Source organism: Balaenoptera ricei, chromosome 17 (assembly GCF_028023285.1).
Source record: "Balaenoptera ricei isolate mBalRic1 chromosome 17, mBalRic1.hap2, whole genome shotgun sequence".
Taxonomy (NCBI): Eukaryota; Metazoa; Chordata; class Mammalia; order Artiodactyla; family Balaenopteridae; genus Balaenoptera; species Balaenoptera ricei.
Window position 1 is genome coordinate 18,981,585 of NC_082655.1, and position 17,838 is coordinate 18,999,422.

General features: G+C 39.9%; 1 protein-coding gene across 6 annotated transcripts in view; it reads right to left on the reverse strand.

Moving 5' to 3' along the window:
- COL14A1 (collagen type XIV alpha 1 chain) overlaps window positions 1-17,838 on the reverse strand; it is a 264,099-nt gene that overhangs the window by 79,345 nt on the left and 166,916 nt on the right. For all 6 annotated transcript variants that reach the window (XM_059901421.1, XM_059901422.1, XM_059901423.1 and 3 more), the window contains 6 exons: window positions 17,235-17,358; window positions 16,879-17,022; window positions 15,757-15,921; window positions 15,131-15,169; window positions 14,816-14,954; window positions 3,845-3,987 (listed from right to left, as the gene is read on the reverse strand). In XM_059901421.1, the coding sequence (XP_059757404.1) occupies window positions 3,845-3,987; window positions 14,816-14,954; window positions 15,131-15,169; window positions 15,757-15,921; window positions 16,879-17,022; window positions 17,235-17,358 (754 nt within the window). The remainder of the gene's footprint in view (window positions 1-3,844; window positions 3,988-14,815; window positions 14,955-15,130; window positions 15,170-15,756; window positions 15,922-16,878; window positions 17,023-17,234; window positions 17,359-17,838) is intronic.

The window sequence follows — 17,838 nt, forward strand, 5'->3', positions numbered from 1 at the left end:
AGAGGTAAGAAAGGAAAGTACAAAAAAACAAAAAACAGATGGAACCAGCTGGGACCAAGATGATGATAAATCTGACCTCCAACAGACCTTGAGTCCCATTATACGGTGATTTACTACTTTAGCATGTTACCTACACCTACTTACTGGCAGCCATTAAGGACCAAAAAAGGATAAAAAGGAGGTGGCACCCCAATCCCTTGGAAAAAGCCCTGCCCCTTCCCTGGTAGACTAATGCATATGCTTCCCCATCATCAGCCTCACTCCTCCTCTCTTTGTCTTTACTCTTTAAAATTAAATCACCTCACACCAATCAGAATGGCCTTCATCAAAAAATCTACAAACAATAAATGCTGGAGAGGGTGTGGAGAAAAGGGAACCCTCCTGCACTCTTGGTGGGAATGTAAATTGATACAGCCACTATGGAAGACAGCATGGAGATTCCTTAAAAAACTAAAAATAGAACTACCATATGACCCAGCAATCCCACTACTGGGCATATACCCTGAGAAAACCATAATTCAGAAAGAGACATGTACCACAATGTTCATTGCAGCTCTATTTACAATAGCCAGGACATGGAAACAACCTAAGTGTCCATCAACAGATGAATGGATAAAGAAGATGTGGCACATATATACAATGGAATATTACTCAGCCATAAAAAGAAAAGAAATTGAGTTACTTGTAGTGAGGTGGATGGACCTAGAGTCTGTCATACAGAGTGAAGTAAGTCAGAAAGAGAAAAACAAATACCGTATACTAACACATATATATGGAATCTAGAAAAAAAAAAAAAGGTGGTTCTGAAGAACCTAAGGGCAGGACAGGAATAAAGACGCAGACGTAGAGAATGGACTTGAGGGCACAGGGTGGGGAAGGGTAAGCTGGGACGAAGTGAGAGAGTGACATGGACATATATATACTACCAAATGTAAAATAGATAGCTAGTGGGAAGCAGCCGCATAGCACAGGGAGATCACCTCGGAACTTTGTGACCACCTAGAGGGGTGGGATAGGGAGGATGGGAGGGAGACACAAGAGGGAGAAGATATGGGGATATATGTATATGTATAACGGATTCACTTTGTTATAAAGCAGAAACTAACATACCATTGTAAAGCAATTATACTCCAATAAAGATGTTTAAAAAAAAAAAAAAATCTCTCTCCTCAGGTGGGTGAGAAGTTGATCTGTGAACTTAGTTCCCACTTCTCCTTTCTTTAGCCACTGAATAAAAGCTAGTGCTGTGTCAATCTCGGCTTCGGTTTTGCTATCCACCTACTTAAACCCAAAAGGAAAAAGAACACTCCTCCTCCAAGGCAGAGAGCATGGGCCAGGCTAGGCCCCGAGCAGGGTTCATACAACTTAATTCGGTAACAAAATCTTAAGAAATAAAAACCAGACTCTTTGCCTTATTTAACCACTGAAGCAACCAGTTTTCCCAGGACATGTAACTTACACTGCCCCAAAATAGTGATATTTCAGCGTGTCTTTTATTATGAACAAACAAACAAGTAAAAAAGAACCTTCCTACTCTTGAGTACTTCATGTTACAAGGAATATTTTATTACAAAAAGAGAGGGGGCTTCCCTGGTGGCGCAGTGGTTGAGAATCTGCCTGCCAATGCAGGGGACATGGGTTCGAGCCCTGGTCTGGGAAGATCCCACATGCTGAGGAGCAACTAGGCCCGTGAGCCACAACTACTGAGCCTGCGCGTCTGGAGCTTGTGTTCCGCAACAAGAGAGACCGCGACAGTGAGAGGCCCGCACACCGCGATTAAGAGTGGCCCCCGCTCGCCGCAACTAGAGAAAGCCCACGCACAGAAACGAAGACCCAACACAGCCAAAAATATATAAATAATAAATAAATAAAATTTAAAAAAAAAAAGAGAGAGAACATTTTTCTCACTAATTCATTCCCCGGTTACAATTAAATTTTTCATTCTGCTTTCTAAAGGAGCAAGTAAGTATTAATCATTTCAAGAGACTTCTTTGTTTTCAAGTCCTGGTTGTATATAGAGTTAGCAGTTTACACCTTTTTAATCTACAGCTTTCCCTTAGTTTCAAAATCAATACAAAATGCTTTCACAATGTTTAGTTGTTGATTTATTTCCATGTACTGAAATGTCCTTTAACAAATACTAGTTGGAAATAGCTTAAAATACTTTTCTTATCCAAATGTTCAAGTTAATACCTAACAACAACCACCAAATTTTCATTCCCAGATTGACTGGGATCCTAAACTAAAAATATATTTAGAAAACTCAGGGACATTAACCAAAAACTTGATAATTCTCTTATGTGATAATCATTTGTGACATCCAAGAGTAAAGGTTAAGAACTTTCCTTTGTTTTTTCCTCCTCAACTTTCCAATCTCCAAACAATGGAATTTCTCATTCACAACTATTCTCTTTTCTTTCTGGACTTACTCTCTAGATGATCTCACATATGCAACTTTCAATTTTATATCTCCATCCCAGAATTCTTCCCAAAACATGCTGCTGCCAGTCTGACATTTTTCTCTAGGATATGAAAGAGGCGTTGCAACATTGTGACTTAAAAGAAATATATATTTGTTATTCAGATGACCAAAATATATTTCTCATATATACTTGGTCTTTGTCTAGGGTTCCTGCCTTGCAGCTCCTAAAACCCTTGGAATTTCCTGTGGTAAGAACAAAAAATGTGCCTTTTGTTATGTTAATACAGTGGCTTTTGGAAAGCCCTTAGGTAACCTAAGGATAAGGGCTGGTTGCCTGGAGAACCAGTCATGTGACAAGAGGGTTAGATCTTTCAGTCCCCCTACCCCCTCCAACTTTTAGGGAGGGGAGAGGGGGTGGAGACTGAGTTCAATTGCCAATGGCCAGTGAGTTAATCAATCATTCCTATGTAATGAAGCATCCATAAAAACCCAAAAGGATGGGGTTCAGAGAATTTCCAGCTTGGTAAACATATGGAGGTGCTGGGAGAGTGGTGCAGGTGGAGAGGGCATGGAAGCTCCCCACCTCTTCCCCATGCCTTGCTCCTGAGTTATATCCTTTTATAATAGACTGGTAATCTAGTATGTAAAATGCTTCTCTGAGTTCTGTGAGCCACTCTAGCAAATTAATTGAACCTGAGGAGGAAGTTGTGGGAACCTCTGATTTATAGACTGTGGGTCAGAAGTACAGGTAAAAATCTGGACTTTCAGTTGACATCCTGAGCTGGAGCGGGTTGTCGGAACCTCCAATTCGTAGCTGGTAGCAGCCTGAGCTTGCCACTGGTGGCTGAAATGGAGGGGGAGGAGGGCAGTCTTATAGGAACAAGCCCTCAACCTGTGGAATCTGATGCTACCTCTGGTAAATAGTGTCAGATTGGAGTTGAATTCTCAGATACTCTGCTGGTGTCCAAGAATTGCTTGGTGTTGTGTGGGAGCCTCTCCTCCACCCCCCACGCCCAACACACATGTTGGAATTGGGCCCAGGAACCCAAAAGAGGCATCTTACACTTATCATATCCAATAGGAAAAGTGACTTCAGATCCCACCCCTCCCACTGATCCTCCTCTGCATCAAGTTGCATGCTCTTCCTAGAGTCGGCATGTCTCAGGAATTGTCTTTCTCTACCTTGCTCACTACTGAATCCCAGAACCTGGCGTTGGCAAATAGTAGGAACTCGATGAATATTTGTTGAAAGAATGAGTAGATAAATGAATGAATCAACTATCACATAGTCCATTATTAGTATTTACAAATAGCTTAAAATAAGTGAGTTACTCTACAATACACACAAACCAGGCAAGATGACATGCCACATACATTACTCATACATGTGTGTGCAAATGTTTTATAAATAAATCTACTTACTATCTAAAATGACTCCAACCAATGGGTCAGAATTTTTATTTAAAATCTCCCAAAGAGCAAATGGCTCCTCTGGAGTATCAGGAAGAATCCGGAATAGAAAACTGATTGTATAGTCAGAGGGCAATCCTTCTGGATGTAAATATCTGAAAATAGAAAGAAAATAGTATATTTTATTATATCCCTCTTTAAGAAGTTATTTATACGATTATAAAAGCAAATACACTTTCATTATACAAGATGTGAAAAACAGAAAAGAAGAAAATAACAGATCACCATTACCCCATTCAGAAGTGATCACTCTTTTGGTGTCGTGCATTTCCCTCCAGCCTTTAAAGAATGTCTGTAAGTATTTGTCCAATTTATATAATTTTGCTCCTTTCTTTTCTTAGCACCATTTACTACATATTTCACATGTCCTTAAATATTTTTAAGGGCGTGATATTTAATATCTGCACAACCTTCTCTTGTTTGGCTATTCCATAATTTATCTGACCAGTCACTTCTTATTAAACATTTAAGTAGTTTCAAGTTTTAGTATTATAAATAATGTTTATCTACAGTCCCTTTATAAAACTTAAGACATTGTCACTTTCTACCACATGTTGTAGTTAGTTGCATTCCTGTCTGTGCTATGTGCTCTGATGCACCATCTAAATCCACCTTTAAGAATTGAGAATCGACTAATCCTGCTTCTGGGAGTGATGTCTGCAGACAGCTCTCAGATACCAGTTCCCTCAGGAATGGCCTCAGCAGATGAGGGGTGCCTCTCCCAAGGTCATGCCAACTTTATTATGGTGCCTCTTTTCAATGACTAGTCGTTGAGGGGATATAAGGACCAGAGCCTCTCATTCCAAAGGAGATAACTCCATTCTAAGAACTCCTGTGTGTGGGTCAACTGAGGCTTTTACTAAAACTGCTGCATAGCTTGACTTCTCTCCTTTGCCCTATCCTACTTCCTTCTGTTCCCTTCCAGAAGAGCACAGCCTCACCGACTTCCCACACACTAATCTCCGCCTTTGGATCTGCTTCCTGGGGAACCCAACCTGCTACACCATCTTACCTCTCTAACAGTTAAGTGGATCACTTACATACTTTAAAATTTTTCCCTCAAGCAATAGATATAGGCTTTTAGATATATAGGAGACCCATAATATTTATTACTCAAATTGACAAATTGGTGAATAGGTGGGAATTTAGCATAAATTTAAAAGTGAAAGTTTGATTTGCACACATTAAATATGTATGTATTTGCACACATTAAATATGTATGTATTCATTCATTCAATATTTGTTGAGTGCCTACGATGTACCAGACATGGTAATATGCATTAAAATACATCAGTGAATCAAACTGGCAAGGAACCTTCGTATGAGAACTTGAACTTGAGCAGGGTGAATTATACAGTTTATTAGAAGGTAATAAGTGCCATCAAAAACAACAACAAAAAACAGCATAATGGGGATTGGGAATGCTAGAATGCATTATTTTGCCATTTTAATTAAAGTCATCAGCATTGGCTTCACTTAGAAGGTTCACTGAGAAGACTGCATTTGAGCAAAGGTTCACTGAGAAGGTCACACTTGAAGAAAAACTCATAGGAGAGGAAGACATCCAGCCAGTGCAAAGATACTAAAGTGGGGTGTGTCTGGTATATTTTGAGAACGGACTAAAAGAAACAAGAAGTAAAGTCAAAGAGGTAATAGCTACCCAGAAAATGTAGGGCTCTTTGGCCATTCAAGAGCTTTGACTTTTATGCCAAGGGGAATGAGGAATCACTGGCAGATTTTGGAGTGACATGATCTGATTTATACATCAAAAAAAAAAAAAAAATCATTCTGACAGCTACTTGGAGAACAGCCTCCAAGAAGGCAAGGGTAGCAGCGGGAAGACCAGGTAGGAGGCTGCTGTAATGATGTAGGGAAGAGATGATGGTACCTCATATCAGGGTGATGACAATAGAGGTAGTGAGAAGGAACAGACAATTAGGATTCCTTGGTGGATTGATGTGGGGCATAAGAGAAACAGAGGAGTCCAGCTTCTTTGCCTAAGAAACTCATTAAATGTAGTTATCATTAAGATGAAAAAGGTCATAGGTGAAGCTGGTTCTGGAGGTAGGATCAGGGATGTGGTATTGAACCTATAAAGTATGAAATGCCTATGAGACATCCAAGTAGAGATATCTAGTAAGCAATTAAATATGTAGGTCTAAATTTGGGGAAGTAGATCTGGACTGGAAGTATAAAATTTAGGAGTCCTTGGCATGTAGATGGGGTTCAACACTACGATACTGAAAAGATCACTAGGAAGAAGGGACAGACAGAGAAAACAAGGAGGTCTTGAGCAAGTCCTGGTCCCTCCAACATAAAGAGGTGGAGGAGAAAAGAAGAGCCAGCACTGAAAAGGAACAGCCTGTAATGTAGACAGAAACTAGAGGCAGTGTGTGTCCCAGAGGCCCAAGGAGGAGAGTGAATCCAGGAGGAAGATATGATCAACTGTAGAAAATGCTGGTGACAGGTCGAGTGAGATAAAGGCTGGGAACAAGTGAATGGATTTAGCAAGGTGGGGGGTGAGGGCATTGCTGGCCAGATGAACAATTTCAGTGGAGTGGTAGAAGATTTTCCTTCTGGCAATTCTCATTTTTGTCTAGGCCTCCAGGAATGATTTTCAAATATCCATTTTAATATTCATCACTAGACAGTGTAAAAACACCTGTCGAAAGGTAACGTCAGATGTTGGATTTATCTAAAACAACAGATAGTACTGTAATAAATTTGAATTCATTAAACAGTATTTTGGAAGAAGGTAGAAAAGCAACTTGTTTACAAATTGGACAGATTAATTTAATACTCGAAAATGATCTCCCCCACATTTTCATGCAGATGTGCACACTATATCAAAATGTGGACACAGAAAAAGTTTCACATTAAAATACTGAAGGCATTTTGAGACAAAAAAAAAAAGAATATTTGGAAGGTAAAGTAGCAGGTGACATCTTGAGAGATGTCCCCTTAAATCAGGAACTCCTAATTTGTAATCTCAAGTACCTCTGGAGTTTTCAGAACTGCTGAAATAGCGCCAGGAATCCCTAGGTGCATCTTAGATTGTAGAATAACTAGATAACGTAATTTTTTTAACACCTTAATTGGAATATCATTGCTTTACAATGTTGCATTAATTTCTGCTGTATAACAAAGCAAGTCAGCTATATGTATACATATATCACAATATCCCCTCCCTCTTGCGTCTCCGTCCCCCCCTCCCTATCCCACCCCTCTAGCTGGTCACAAAGCACCGAGCTGATCTCCCTGTGCTATGGAGCTGCTTCCCACTAGCTATCTATTTAACATTTGGTAGTGTATATATGTAAATATTACTCTCTCACTTTGCCCAAGCTTACCCTTCCCACTCCCCGTGTCCTCAAGCCCATTCTCTACATCTGCGTCTTTATTCCTGTCCTGCCCCTAGGTTCATCAGAACTTCTTTTTTTTTCATTAGATTCCATATATATGTTAGCATACGGTATTCGTTTTTCTCTTTCTGACTAACTTCACTCTGTATGACAGACTCTAGGTCCATGCACCTCATTACAAATAACTCAATTTCGTTTCTTTTTTATGGCTGAGTAATATTCCATTGTACATATGTGCCACATCTTCTTTATCCATTCATCTGTCGACAAACACTTAGGTTGCTTCCATGTCCTGGCTATTGTAAATAGTGCTGCAATGAATATTGTGGTACATTACTCTTTTTGAATTATGGTTTCTCAGGGTATATGCCCAGTAGTGGGATTGCTGGGTCATACGGTAGTTCTATTTTTAGTTATTAAGGAACCTCCATACTGTTCTCCATAGTGGCTGTATCAATTTACATTCCCACCAACAGTGCAAGAGGGTTCCCTTTTCTCCACACCCTCTCCAGCATTTACTGTTCGTAGATTTTTTGATGACAACCATTCTGAGCGGTGTGAGGTGATACCTCATTGTGGTTTTGATTTGCATTTCTCTAATGATTAGTGATGTTGAGGATCCTTTCATGTGTTTGTTGGCAATCAGTGTATCTTCTTTGAGAAATGTCTATTTAGGTCTTCTGCCCATTTTTCAATTGGGTTGTTTTTTTGATATTGAGCTGCATGAGCTGCTTGTAAATTTTGGAGATTAATCCTTTGTCTGATGATTCATTTGCAAATATTTTCTCCCATTCTGAGGGTTGTCTTTTCGTCTTGTTTATGGTTTCCTTTGCTGTGCAAAAGCTTTTAAGTTTCATTAGGTCCCATTTGTTTATTTTTGTTTTTATTTCCATTTCTCTAGGAGGTGGGTCAAAAAGGATCTTGCTGTGATTTACATCATAGAGTGTTCTGCCTATGTTTTCCTCTAAGAGTTTTATAGTGTTTGGCCTTATATTTAGGTCTTTAATCCACTGTGAGTTTATTTTTGTGTATGGTGTTAGGGAGTGTTCTAACTTCATTCTTTTACATGTAGCTGTCCAGTTTTCTGAGAACCACTTACTGAAGAGGCTGTCTTTTCTCCACTGTATATTCTTGCCTCCTTTATCAAAGATAAGGTAACCGTATATGTGTGGGTTTATCTCTGGGCTTTCTACAATGTTCCATTGATCGATATTTCTGTTCTTACCCAGTACAATACTGTCTTGATTACTGTAGCTTTGTAGTACAGTCTGAAGTCAGGTCGCCTGATTCCTCCAGCACTGTTTTTCTTTCTCAAGATTGCTTTGGCTATTCGGGGTCTTTTGTGTTTCCATACAAATTGTGAAATTTTTTGTTCTAGTTCTGTGAAAAACGCCATTGGTAGTTTGATAGGGATTGCATTGAATCTGTAGATACCTGTGGGTAGTATAATTATTTTCACAATGTTGATTCTTCCAATCCAAGAACATGGTATATCTCTCTATCTGTTTGTGCCATCTTTAATTTCTTTCATCAGTGTCTTATAGTTTTCTGCATACAGGTTTTTGTCTCCTTAGGTAGGTTTATTCCTAGGTATTTTATTCTTTTTGTTGCAGTGGTAAATGGGAGTGTTTCCTTAATTTCTCTTTCAGATTTTTCATCATTAGTGTATAGGAATGCAAGAGATTTCTGTGCATGAATTTTGTATCCTGCTACTTTACCAAATTCATTGATTAGCTCTGGTAGTTTTCTGGAAGCATCTTTAGGATTCTCTATGTATAGTATCATGTCATCTGCAAACAATGACAGTTTTACTTCTTCTTTTCCGATTTGGATTCCTTTTATTTCTTTTTCTTCTCTGATTGCTGTGACTAAAACTTCCAAAACTATGTTGAATAATAGCGGTGAGAGTGGGCAACCTTGTCTTGTTCCTAATCTTAGAGGAAATGGTTTCAGTTTTTCACCACTGAGAATGATGTTGGCTGTGGGTTTGTCATATATGGCCTTTATTATGTTGAGGTAGGTTCTCTCTATGCCTACTTTCTGGAGAGTTTTTATCATAAATGGGTGTTGAATTTGGTCCAAAGCTTTTTCTGCATCTATTGAGATTATCATATGGTTTTTATCCTTCGATTTTTTTAATATGGTGTATCACATTGATTGATTTGCATATACTGAAGAACCCTTGCATTCCTGGGATAAACCCCACTTGATCATGGTGTATGATCCTTTTAATGTGCTGTTGGATTCTGTTTGCTAATATTTTGTTGAGGATTTTTGCATCTGTGTTCATCAGTGATATTGGCCTGTAGTTTTCTTTTTTTGGTGACATCTTTGTCTGGTTTTGGTACCAGGGGGATGGTGGCCTTGTAGAATGAGTTTGGGAGTGTTCCTCCCTCTGCTATATATTCGGAAGAATTTGAGAAGGATAAGTGTTAGGTCTTCTGTAAATGTTTGATAGAATTCGCCTGTGAAGCCATCTGGTCCCGGGCTTTTGTTTGTTGGAAGACTTTTAATCACAGTTTCAATTTCAGTGCTTGTGATTGGTCTGTTCATATTTTCTATTTCTTCCTGGTTCAGTCTTGGAAGGTTGTGCTTTTCTAAGAATTTGTCCATTTGTTCCAGGTTGTCCATTTCATTGGCATATAGTTGCTTGTAGTAATCTCTCGTGATCCCTTGTATTTCTGCAATGTCAGTTGTTTCTTCTCCTTTTCCATATCTAATTCTGTTGATTTGAGTCTTCTCCTTTTTTTTCTTGATGAGTCTGGCTAATGGTTTATCAATTTTGTTTATCTTCTCAAAGAACCAGCTTTTAGTTTTATTGATCTTTGCTTTGTTTCCTTCATTTCTTTTTCTTTTATTTCTCATCTGATCTTTATAATTTCTTTCTTTCTGCTAACTTTGGGGTTTTTTTGTTCTCCTTTCTCTAATTGCTTTAAGTGTAAGGTTAGGTTGTTTATTTGAGATGTTCCTTGTTTCTTGAGGTAGGATTGTATTGCTATAAACTTCCCTCTTAGAACTGTTTTGGCTGAATCCCATAGGTTTTGGTTCATCGTGTTTTCATTGTCATTTGTCTAGGCTTTTGATTTCCTGTTTGATTTCTTCAGTGATCTCTTGGTTATTTAGTAGCCTATTGATTAGCCTCCTTTTTTCTTTCAGTTTTTTTTTTTTTTTTTTTTTTTTTACAGTTTTTTTCCTGTCATTGATATCTAGTCTTGTAGCATTGTGGTCAGAAAAGATACTTGATACTATTTCAATTTTCTTAAATTTACCAAGGCTTTATTTGTGAGCCAAGATATGATCTATCCTTGAGAATGTTCCATGAGCACTTGAGAAGAAAGTGCATTCTGCTGTTTTTGGATGGAATGTCCTATAAATATCAGTAAGTCCATCTTGTTTTATGTATCATTTAACGCTTCTGTTTCCTTATTTATTTTCATTTTGGATGATCTGTCCATTGGTGAAAGTGAGGTGTTTAAGTCCCCTACTATTATTGTGTTACTGTCAATTTCCCCATTTATGGCTGTTAGCCTTTGCCTTATGTATTGAGGGGTTCCTGCGTTGGGTGCATAAATATTTACAATTGTTATATCTTCTTCTTGGATTGATCCCTTGATCATTATGTATTGTCCTACTTTGTCTCTTGTAATAGTCTTTATTTTAACGTCTATTTTGTCTGATATAAGAATTGCTAATCCAGCTTTCTTTTATTTATTTATTTATTTATTTTTTTGGCTGTGTTGGGTCTTCGTTTCTATGCAAAGGCCTTCTCCAGCTGTGGCAAGCGGGGGCCACTCTTCATCGCGGTGCGTGGGCCCCTCACCATCGCGGCCTCTCCCGCTGCGGGGCACAGGCTCCAGACGCGCAGGCTCAGTAATTTCTGTGTGAGGGCTTTCTCCAGTTGCGGCAAGCAGGGGTCACTCTTCATCGCGGTGCGCGGGCCTCTCACTACCGCGGCCTCTCTTGTTGTGGAGCACAGGCTCCAGACACACAGGCTCAGCAGTTGTGGCTCACAGGCCCAGCCGCTCCGCGGCATGTGGGATCTTCCCAGACCAGGGCTCGAACCCGTGTCCCCTGTATTGGCAGGCAGATTCCCAACCACTGCGCCACCAGGGAAGCCCCCAGCTTTCTTTTGATTTCCATTTGCATGGAATATCTTTCTCCATCCCTTCACTTTCCGTCTGTATGTGTCCCTAGGTCAGAAGTGGGTCTCTTGTAGACAGCATATAGGTCTTGTTTTTGTATCTATTCAGCCGGTCTATGTCGTTTGGTTGGAGCATTTAATCCATTTACATTTAAGGTAATTATCAGTATGTAAGTTCCTATTACCATTTTCTTAATTGTTTTGGGTTTGTTATTGTAGGTCTCTTCCTTCTCTTGTGTTTCCTGCCTAGAGAAGTTCCTTTAGCATTTGTTGTAAAGCTGGTTTGGTGGTGCTGAATTCTCTTAGCTTTTGCTTGTCTGTAAATGTTTTAATTTCTCCATCGAATCTGAATGAGATCTTTGCTGGGTAGAGTAATCTTGGTTGTAGGTTTTTCTCTTTCATCACTTTAAATATGTCCTGCCACTCCCTTCTGCCTTGCAGAGTTTCTGCTGAAAGATCAGCTGTTAACCTTATGGGGATTCCCTTGTGTGTTACTTGTTGTTTTTCCCTTGCTGCTTTTAATATTTTTTCTTTGTATTTAATTTTTGATAGTTTGATTAATATGTGTCTTGGCGTGTTTCTCCTTGGATTTATCCTGTATGGGACTCTCTGTGTTTCCTGGACTTGATTGACTATTTCTTTTCCCATATTAGGGAAGTTTTCAACTATAATCTCTTCAAATGCATTCTCAGTCACTTTCTTTTTCTCTTCTTCTTGTGGGACTCCTATAATTCGAATGTTGGTGCTTTTAGTGTTGTCCCAGAGGTCTCTGAGACTGTCCTCAATTCTTTTCATTTTTTTTTCTTTATTCTGCTCTGTGGTAGTTATTTCCACTATTTTATCTTCCAGGTCACTTATCTGTTCTTCTGCCTCAGTTATTCTGCTATAGATTCCTTCTAGATAAATTTTTATTTCATTTTCTGTATTGTTCATCACTGTTTGTTTTCTCTTTAGTTCTTCTAGGTCCTTGTTAAATGTTTCTTCTATTTTCTCCCTTCTATTTCCAAGATTTTGGATCATGTTTACTATCATTATTCTGAATTCTTTTTCAGGTAGACTATTTCCTCTTCAGTTGTTTAATCTGGTGGGTTTTTACTTTGCTTCTTCATCTGCTGAATATTTCTTTGTCTTCACATTTTGTTTAACTTCCTGTGTTTGGGGTCCTTTTCACAGGCTGCAGGTTCATAGTTCCCATTGTTTTTGGTGTCTGCCCCAGTGGGTGAGGTTTGTTCAGTGGCTTGTGTAGGCTTCCTGATGGAGGGGACTGGTGCCTGTGTTCTGGTGGGTGGGGCTGGATCTTGTCTTGCTGGTGGGCAGGACCTCTTCCGGTGGTGTGTTTTGGGGTAAACAAAACACACATAGTAAAACCTTATTATGATTTTAGGCAGTGTCTCTGCTAATGGGTGGGGTTGTGTTCCTTTCTTGCTAGTTGATTGGCATGGGGCATACAGCACTGGAGCTTGCTGGTCGTTGAGTGGAGCTGGGTCTTAGCGTTAAGACAGAGATCTCTGGGAGAACTCTCACCGATTGATATTACATGGGGCCGGGGGCTCTCTGGTGGTCCAATGTCCTGAACTCATCTCTCCCACCTCATAGGCTCAGGCCTGACACCAGGCCAGAGCACCAAGACCCTGTCAGCCACACAGCTCAGAAGAAAAGGGAGAAAAAGAGAAAGAAAAAATAATAATAATAAATTTTAAAAAATAATAATAATAATTAAAAAAAGAAGAGAGCAACCAAACCAAAAAACAAATACACCAATGATAACAAGCGCTAAAAACTATACTAAGATAAACATAGAAATCAGAAACAAATCAGCTGCAGACAGCAAACCCCAAGTCTATAGCTGCTCCCAACGTCCACTGCCTCAATTTTGGGATGATTTGTTGTCTATTCAGGTGTTCCAGAGATGCAGGGTACATAAAGTTGATGGTGGGGATTTAATCCACTGCTCCTGAGGCTGCTGGGAGAGATTTCCCTTTCTCTTCTTTGTTCACACAGCTCCTGGGGTTCAGCTTTGGATTTGGACCCGCCTCTGCGTGTAGGTCGCCTGAGGGCGTCTGTTTCCGCACAGACAGGAGTGAGTAAAACAGCAGCTGATTAGGGGGCTCTGGCTCACTCAGGCCAAGGTTGGGAGGGGTACGGAATGTGGGGCAAGCCTGCGGCGGCAGAGGCCAATATGACTTTGCAACAGCCTGAGGCGGGCTGTGTTTTATCCTGGGGAAGTTGTCCCTGGATCATGGGACCGGCAGTGGCGGGCTGCACAGGCTCCCGGGAAGGGAGGTGTGGATAGTGACCTGTGCTCGCACACAGGATTCTTGGTGGCTGCAGCAGCAGCCTTAGCATTTCATGCCCGTCTCTGGTGTCCACGTTGATAGCCGCAGCTCGTGCCCGTCTCTGGAGCTCGTTTAGGCGGTGTCTGAATCCCCTCCCCTCGCACACCCTGAAACAATGGTCTCTTGCCTCTTCAGCAGGTCCAGACTTTTTCCCGGACTTCCTCCTGGCTAGCTGTGGTGCACTAGCCCCCTTCAGGCTGTGTTCACGCCACCAACCCCAGTCCTCTCCCTGGGATCCGACTGAAGCCCGAGCCTCAGCTCCCAGCCCCCGCCCACCCCGGCAGGTGAGCAGACAAGCCTCTTGGGCTGGTGAGTGCTGGTCGGCACCAATCCTCTGTGCGGGAATCTCTCCACTTTGCCCTCTGCACCCCTTTTTTCTTTTGCCCTTCCCAGGTACATGGGGATTTTCTTGCCTTTTGGGAAGTCCGAGGTCTTCTGCAGCGCTCAGTAGGTGTTCTGTAGGAGCTGTTCCACAGGTAAATGTATTTCTGATGTATTTGTGGGGAGGATGGTGATCTCCATGTCTTACTCCTCCACCATCTTGAAGGTCCCCCCAATAATGTGATTTTTACATCAACTATATGGAGTTGCTGTTGTGACTTCTCCAGGATAAAAACCATCTGAATTCATGGCACTAGCTTAAAATGGTTCAGGGTGTGGATTCTGGGATCTTCAGGTGCAAATCCCAGCATGGTCTTCAACAAACTATGTGATCTCATTCAAGTTATTTAGCTTCTTTATGCTTTAGTTTTGTTATTTATAAAACCAAGATAATAAATGACTCTACTTCATAGAGTTATTGGGAGGTTTGAGTGAGTTACTAGCATTTAGAACAATGCCTGGTCTGTAGTAGTGCTATGTAAGTACTAACTATCTTTATATTTTTCTGAGACGAACAAATATGAAAGTTCAACCAGCATTATGTGTAGGTCTAACGTTTTTAAAGAAATCTAAACATCATCTGCTCTATCCATCATGGAAAATCGTGCTGGGAATTATTACAGCATATTTCTGGTTGATATCATTTCCACATCGAGATATAATAAACAATAATTGACTTTAGTATCTTGCAATGGAAACATACTTGGTTGGCTGGGAAACCAGGGCATCTTTATGAAGTTGATAACAAGGATACACATTGAAGGTACCAGGCTCCATAGACACCCCTTCCACCGATGAAAATTCCTTTTCAACCAAACCAAACATTTCCATCATCTTAAATCCTTTAAAATAAAAAAAAGAAAGAAAGAAAAAGAAAAAAAACAGAGATAGAGAAAAAGAATAAACAGGCACTTTAGGATTTTAAATTTCAAAATTAGTCTATTAAGTGAAAAAATCTGGACCCAAAATGGGAGTTATTTAATATATTTGTATTTGGAAAATTTGCAAAGCTGCATACCTGCAAGATCAATGTCATCCTTATGCACCAGTGGGCAGGCTGGAAGACAAAACAAACAAGATAAAACCCTAATTTAGATATTTTCCAAACATATTCTTTCCTTGTCCTGAGAAAAGGAAGCTAACATAATCTTTACGGAAGTCAGTTGTGGAGGGAATCCAAACCACATGTGGTTACAGTTTTCTGTGGATTCCTAAAGATTGAAACACTCTCACTTCTTCTTTTAAAACCAAAGGGTCCCAACTTCCTTCTCCTCTCCTGGGTCCATTAAAATCGATGGTGGTCACTTGACAGCATGTCTTGGGAGAAGTCCCACTTCTAATGTGTTACCCTGATGAGTAGACTTAACACATTTTTGAAAACTATCTGCTATAGCTGTTTAAGAGAGCTGCTTTTAAATACAGACCCTTGTCTTTTTAGGGAAAGTCTTTATCAACCTAAAACCCTGAACCAGGGAGAGGTGAGGTTTACTTCCCTTATGCTCAAAACCACAAAACTTAATGTCTGCATAACAAATAGCTCTCCAAGTCAATTTTCTTTCTTTGGATCAGGACGGCACTCATTATTTAACGGGTATAAATATCTCAGCCTTTAAGCAATGTAAGTGCAAATTCCAAAGAACTAACTTGCTGACGCGGTTTCACAGACAAAAGTAATCAACTCATCTTCAATTTTCTTAAAGGCGTCGAAGTCATCCACAAAGAAGACATGCCGGGCGCTGGGCTTACTGCCAATGTTAACCAACTCTGAGTAATCTGCATCAGCCACGCCGACTGCAAAAATGCTGTAGCCTGTGGTAAAAGGGGAACAGATTTCTGATGACTTTAAATCACAGCAAAAACAAATAATGCAATATAAGACACGTCCAAATGTTTAAAACACGTTTATTTAGGAGGGCCAGAGGGGGTGGATAATTCATTCTTTACAGTTCATCAGAATTCTGCATGCACATAATTCACTATACGATAATTAACCCATCATCCCCTAAAAAAAGTTTCCACTTTAAAGAAGCTTAAGAGAGTCAGTGTTTGAGAGAAAATAGTTACCATTTGAGTAACATCTTTATTTTTGCATATTTTTAATAATGATTTTAGTATTTATGAGAAAAAGTGCAATTGAAACAAAAAAACCGGGTTTTTTTTGTTTTTTGTTTTTGTTTCATTTTCAGAAGTAGGAACTGAGATATTACAGGCTTAGAAGCCTGAGGTGGGTCACAGTTCAATGCTTGGCAAATACATTTTAAGCTAGTCTTTGCTTATACAGATCTTATAGAATGTAATCTTCACATTTTGTGTTCTCCATTTTACAAATGAGGAGGCTGAGGCTGAGGAGTTTCTGTGATCAGTTTCCCTCCCCTGGTCCCTTTCATAGTATTGCACTTAATTTTCTTTTTTTTTCTTTTTTTTTTTTTTCTTTTTGACCACACAGCATGACAGGGATCGAACTCATGCCCCCTGCAGTGGAAGCATGGAATCTTAACCAATGGATCGCCAGGGAAGTCCTGTAATGCACTTAATTGATGGAGTTTCTTATATAGGGCATCCTGTATGTAACAAAAGTACTGGAGAAAATACAGCAAAATAATAGATTTGTAACCTGGAAACTTTTAAAAATCACATTGCCCAGTTAATATTAAGAAAGATTTAGAAACATTTAAGTCATGCTGATGTAGCCTATAAATGTGTATTCAGAAAACAAGGCTAACGGTATTATTGGTAGCCACTATTGCTTATCTATGTAAAACTTACCATCTGATTGCATATCCCTGGAGATCTTGTTCACATCATCTTGTGATCTTCCATCAGTTATAACCACGATGACCTTCGGGATGCCTCTTCTGGTCCCTGACTCTGCAGTAAACAAGGTATCTCGGACATGCTTAATTGCTTTTCCTGAAACAAAGGAAGGCAACAATTCAATTTCATTCCCTCCCTTGATAGAGATGGGAGAGTGGGAACAAAGTTCTTAAGTCAATGAAAAATCTTTTTTAAAAAAAATCTATATTGCTATGCTTCAAAAAGAAGTCATTTCAGTAATTAGTAATAATTATTTTGGGTCTTAGCTGAGCTTCTTGTGGTTTTACCTGGGCTTCTTGTGGTCTTACCTGTCTTTGTATTTCCTCCTTTGTACGAGATATGTTTAATTGCATCAAGAACAGTCTCTTTGGTTTTGTAAGAGTTAAGTTTAAATTCTGTCCTGGGGTCATCAGTGAACTGAACCATTGCAACCTAGAGAGAGAAGGTGTGTTCATTTTTTTGTATATTGTAGACTTCCTCTCTGCCAGAGAGCACACACTATAGCATGATTACAACTACAGTTTTTTTTAAAATTTATTTATTTATTTATATTTTTTATTTTTGGCTGTGTTGGGTCTTTGTTGCTGCGTGCGGGCTTTCTCTAGTTGCGGTGAGCGGGGGCTACTCTTTGTTATGGTGTGTGGGCTTCTCACTGCAGTGGCTTCTTTTGTTGCGGAGCACGGGCTCTAGGCACGCGGGCTTCAGTTGTTGTGGCTCGAGGGCTCTAGAGCGCAGGCTCAGTAGTTGTGGCACACGGGCTTAGTTGCTCTGTGGTACGTGGGATCTTCCCAGACCAGGGAAGTGTCCCTGCATTGGCAGGCGGATTCTTAACTACTGCACCACCAGGAAGTCCTACAACTACAGTTTTAATTTCTTTTTTAACCCAGTCCACAATTTCCTTGGTTTAAACCA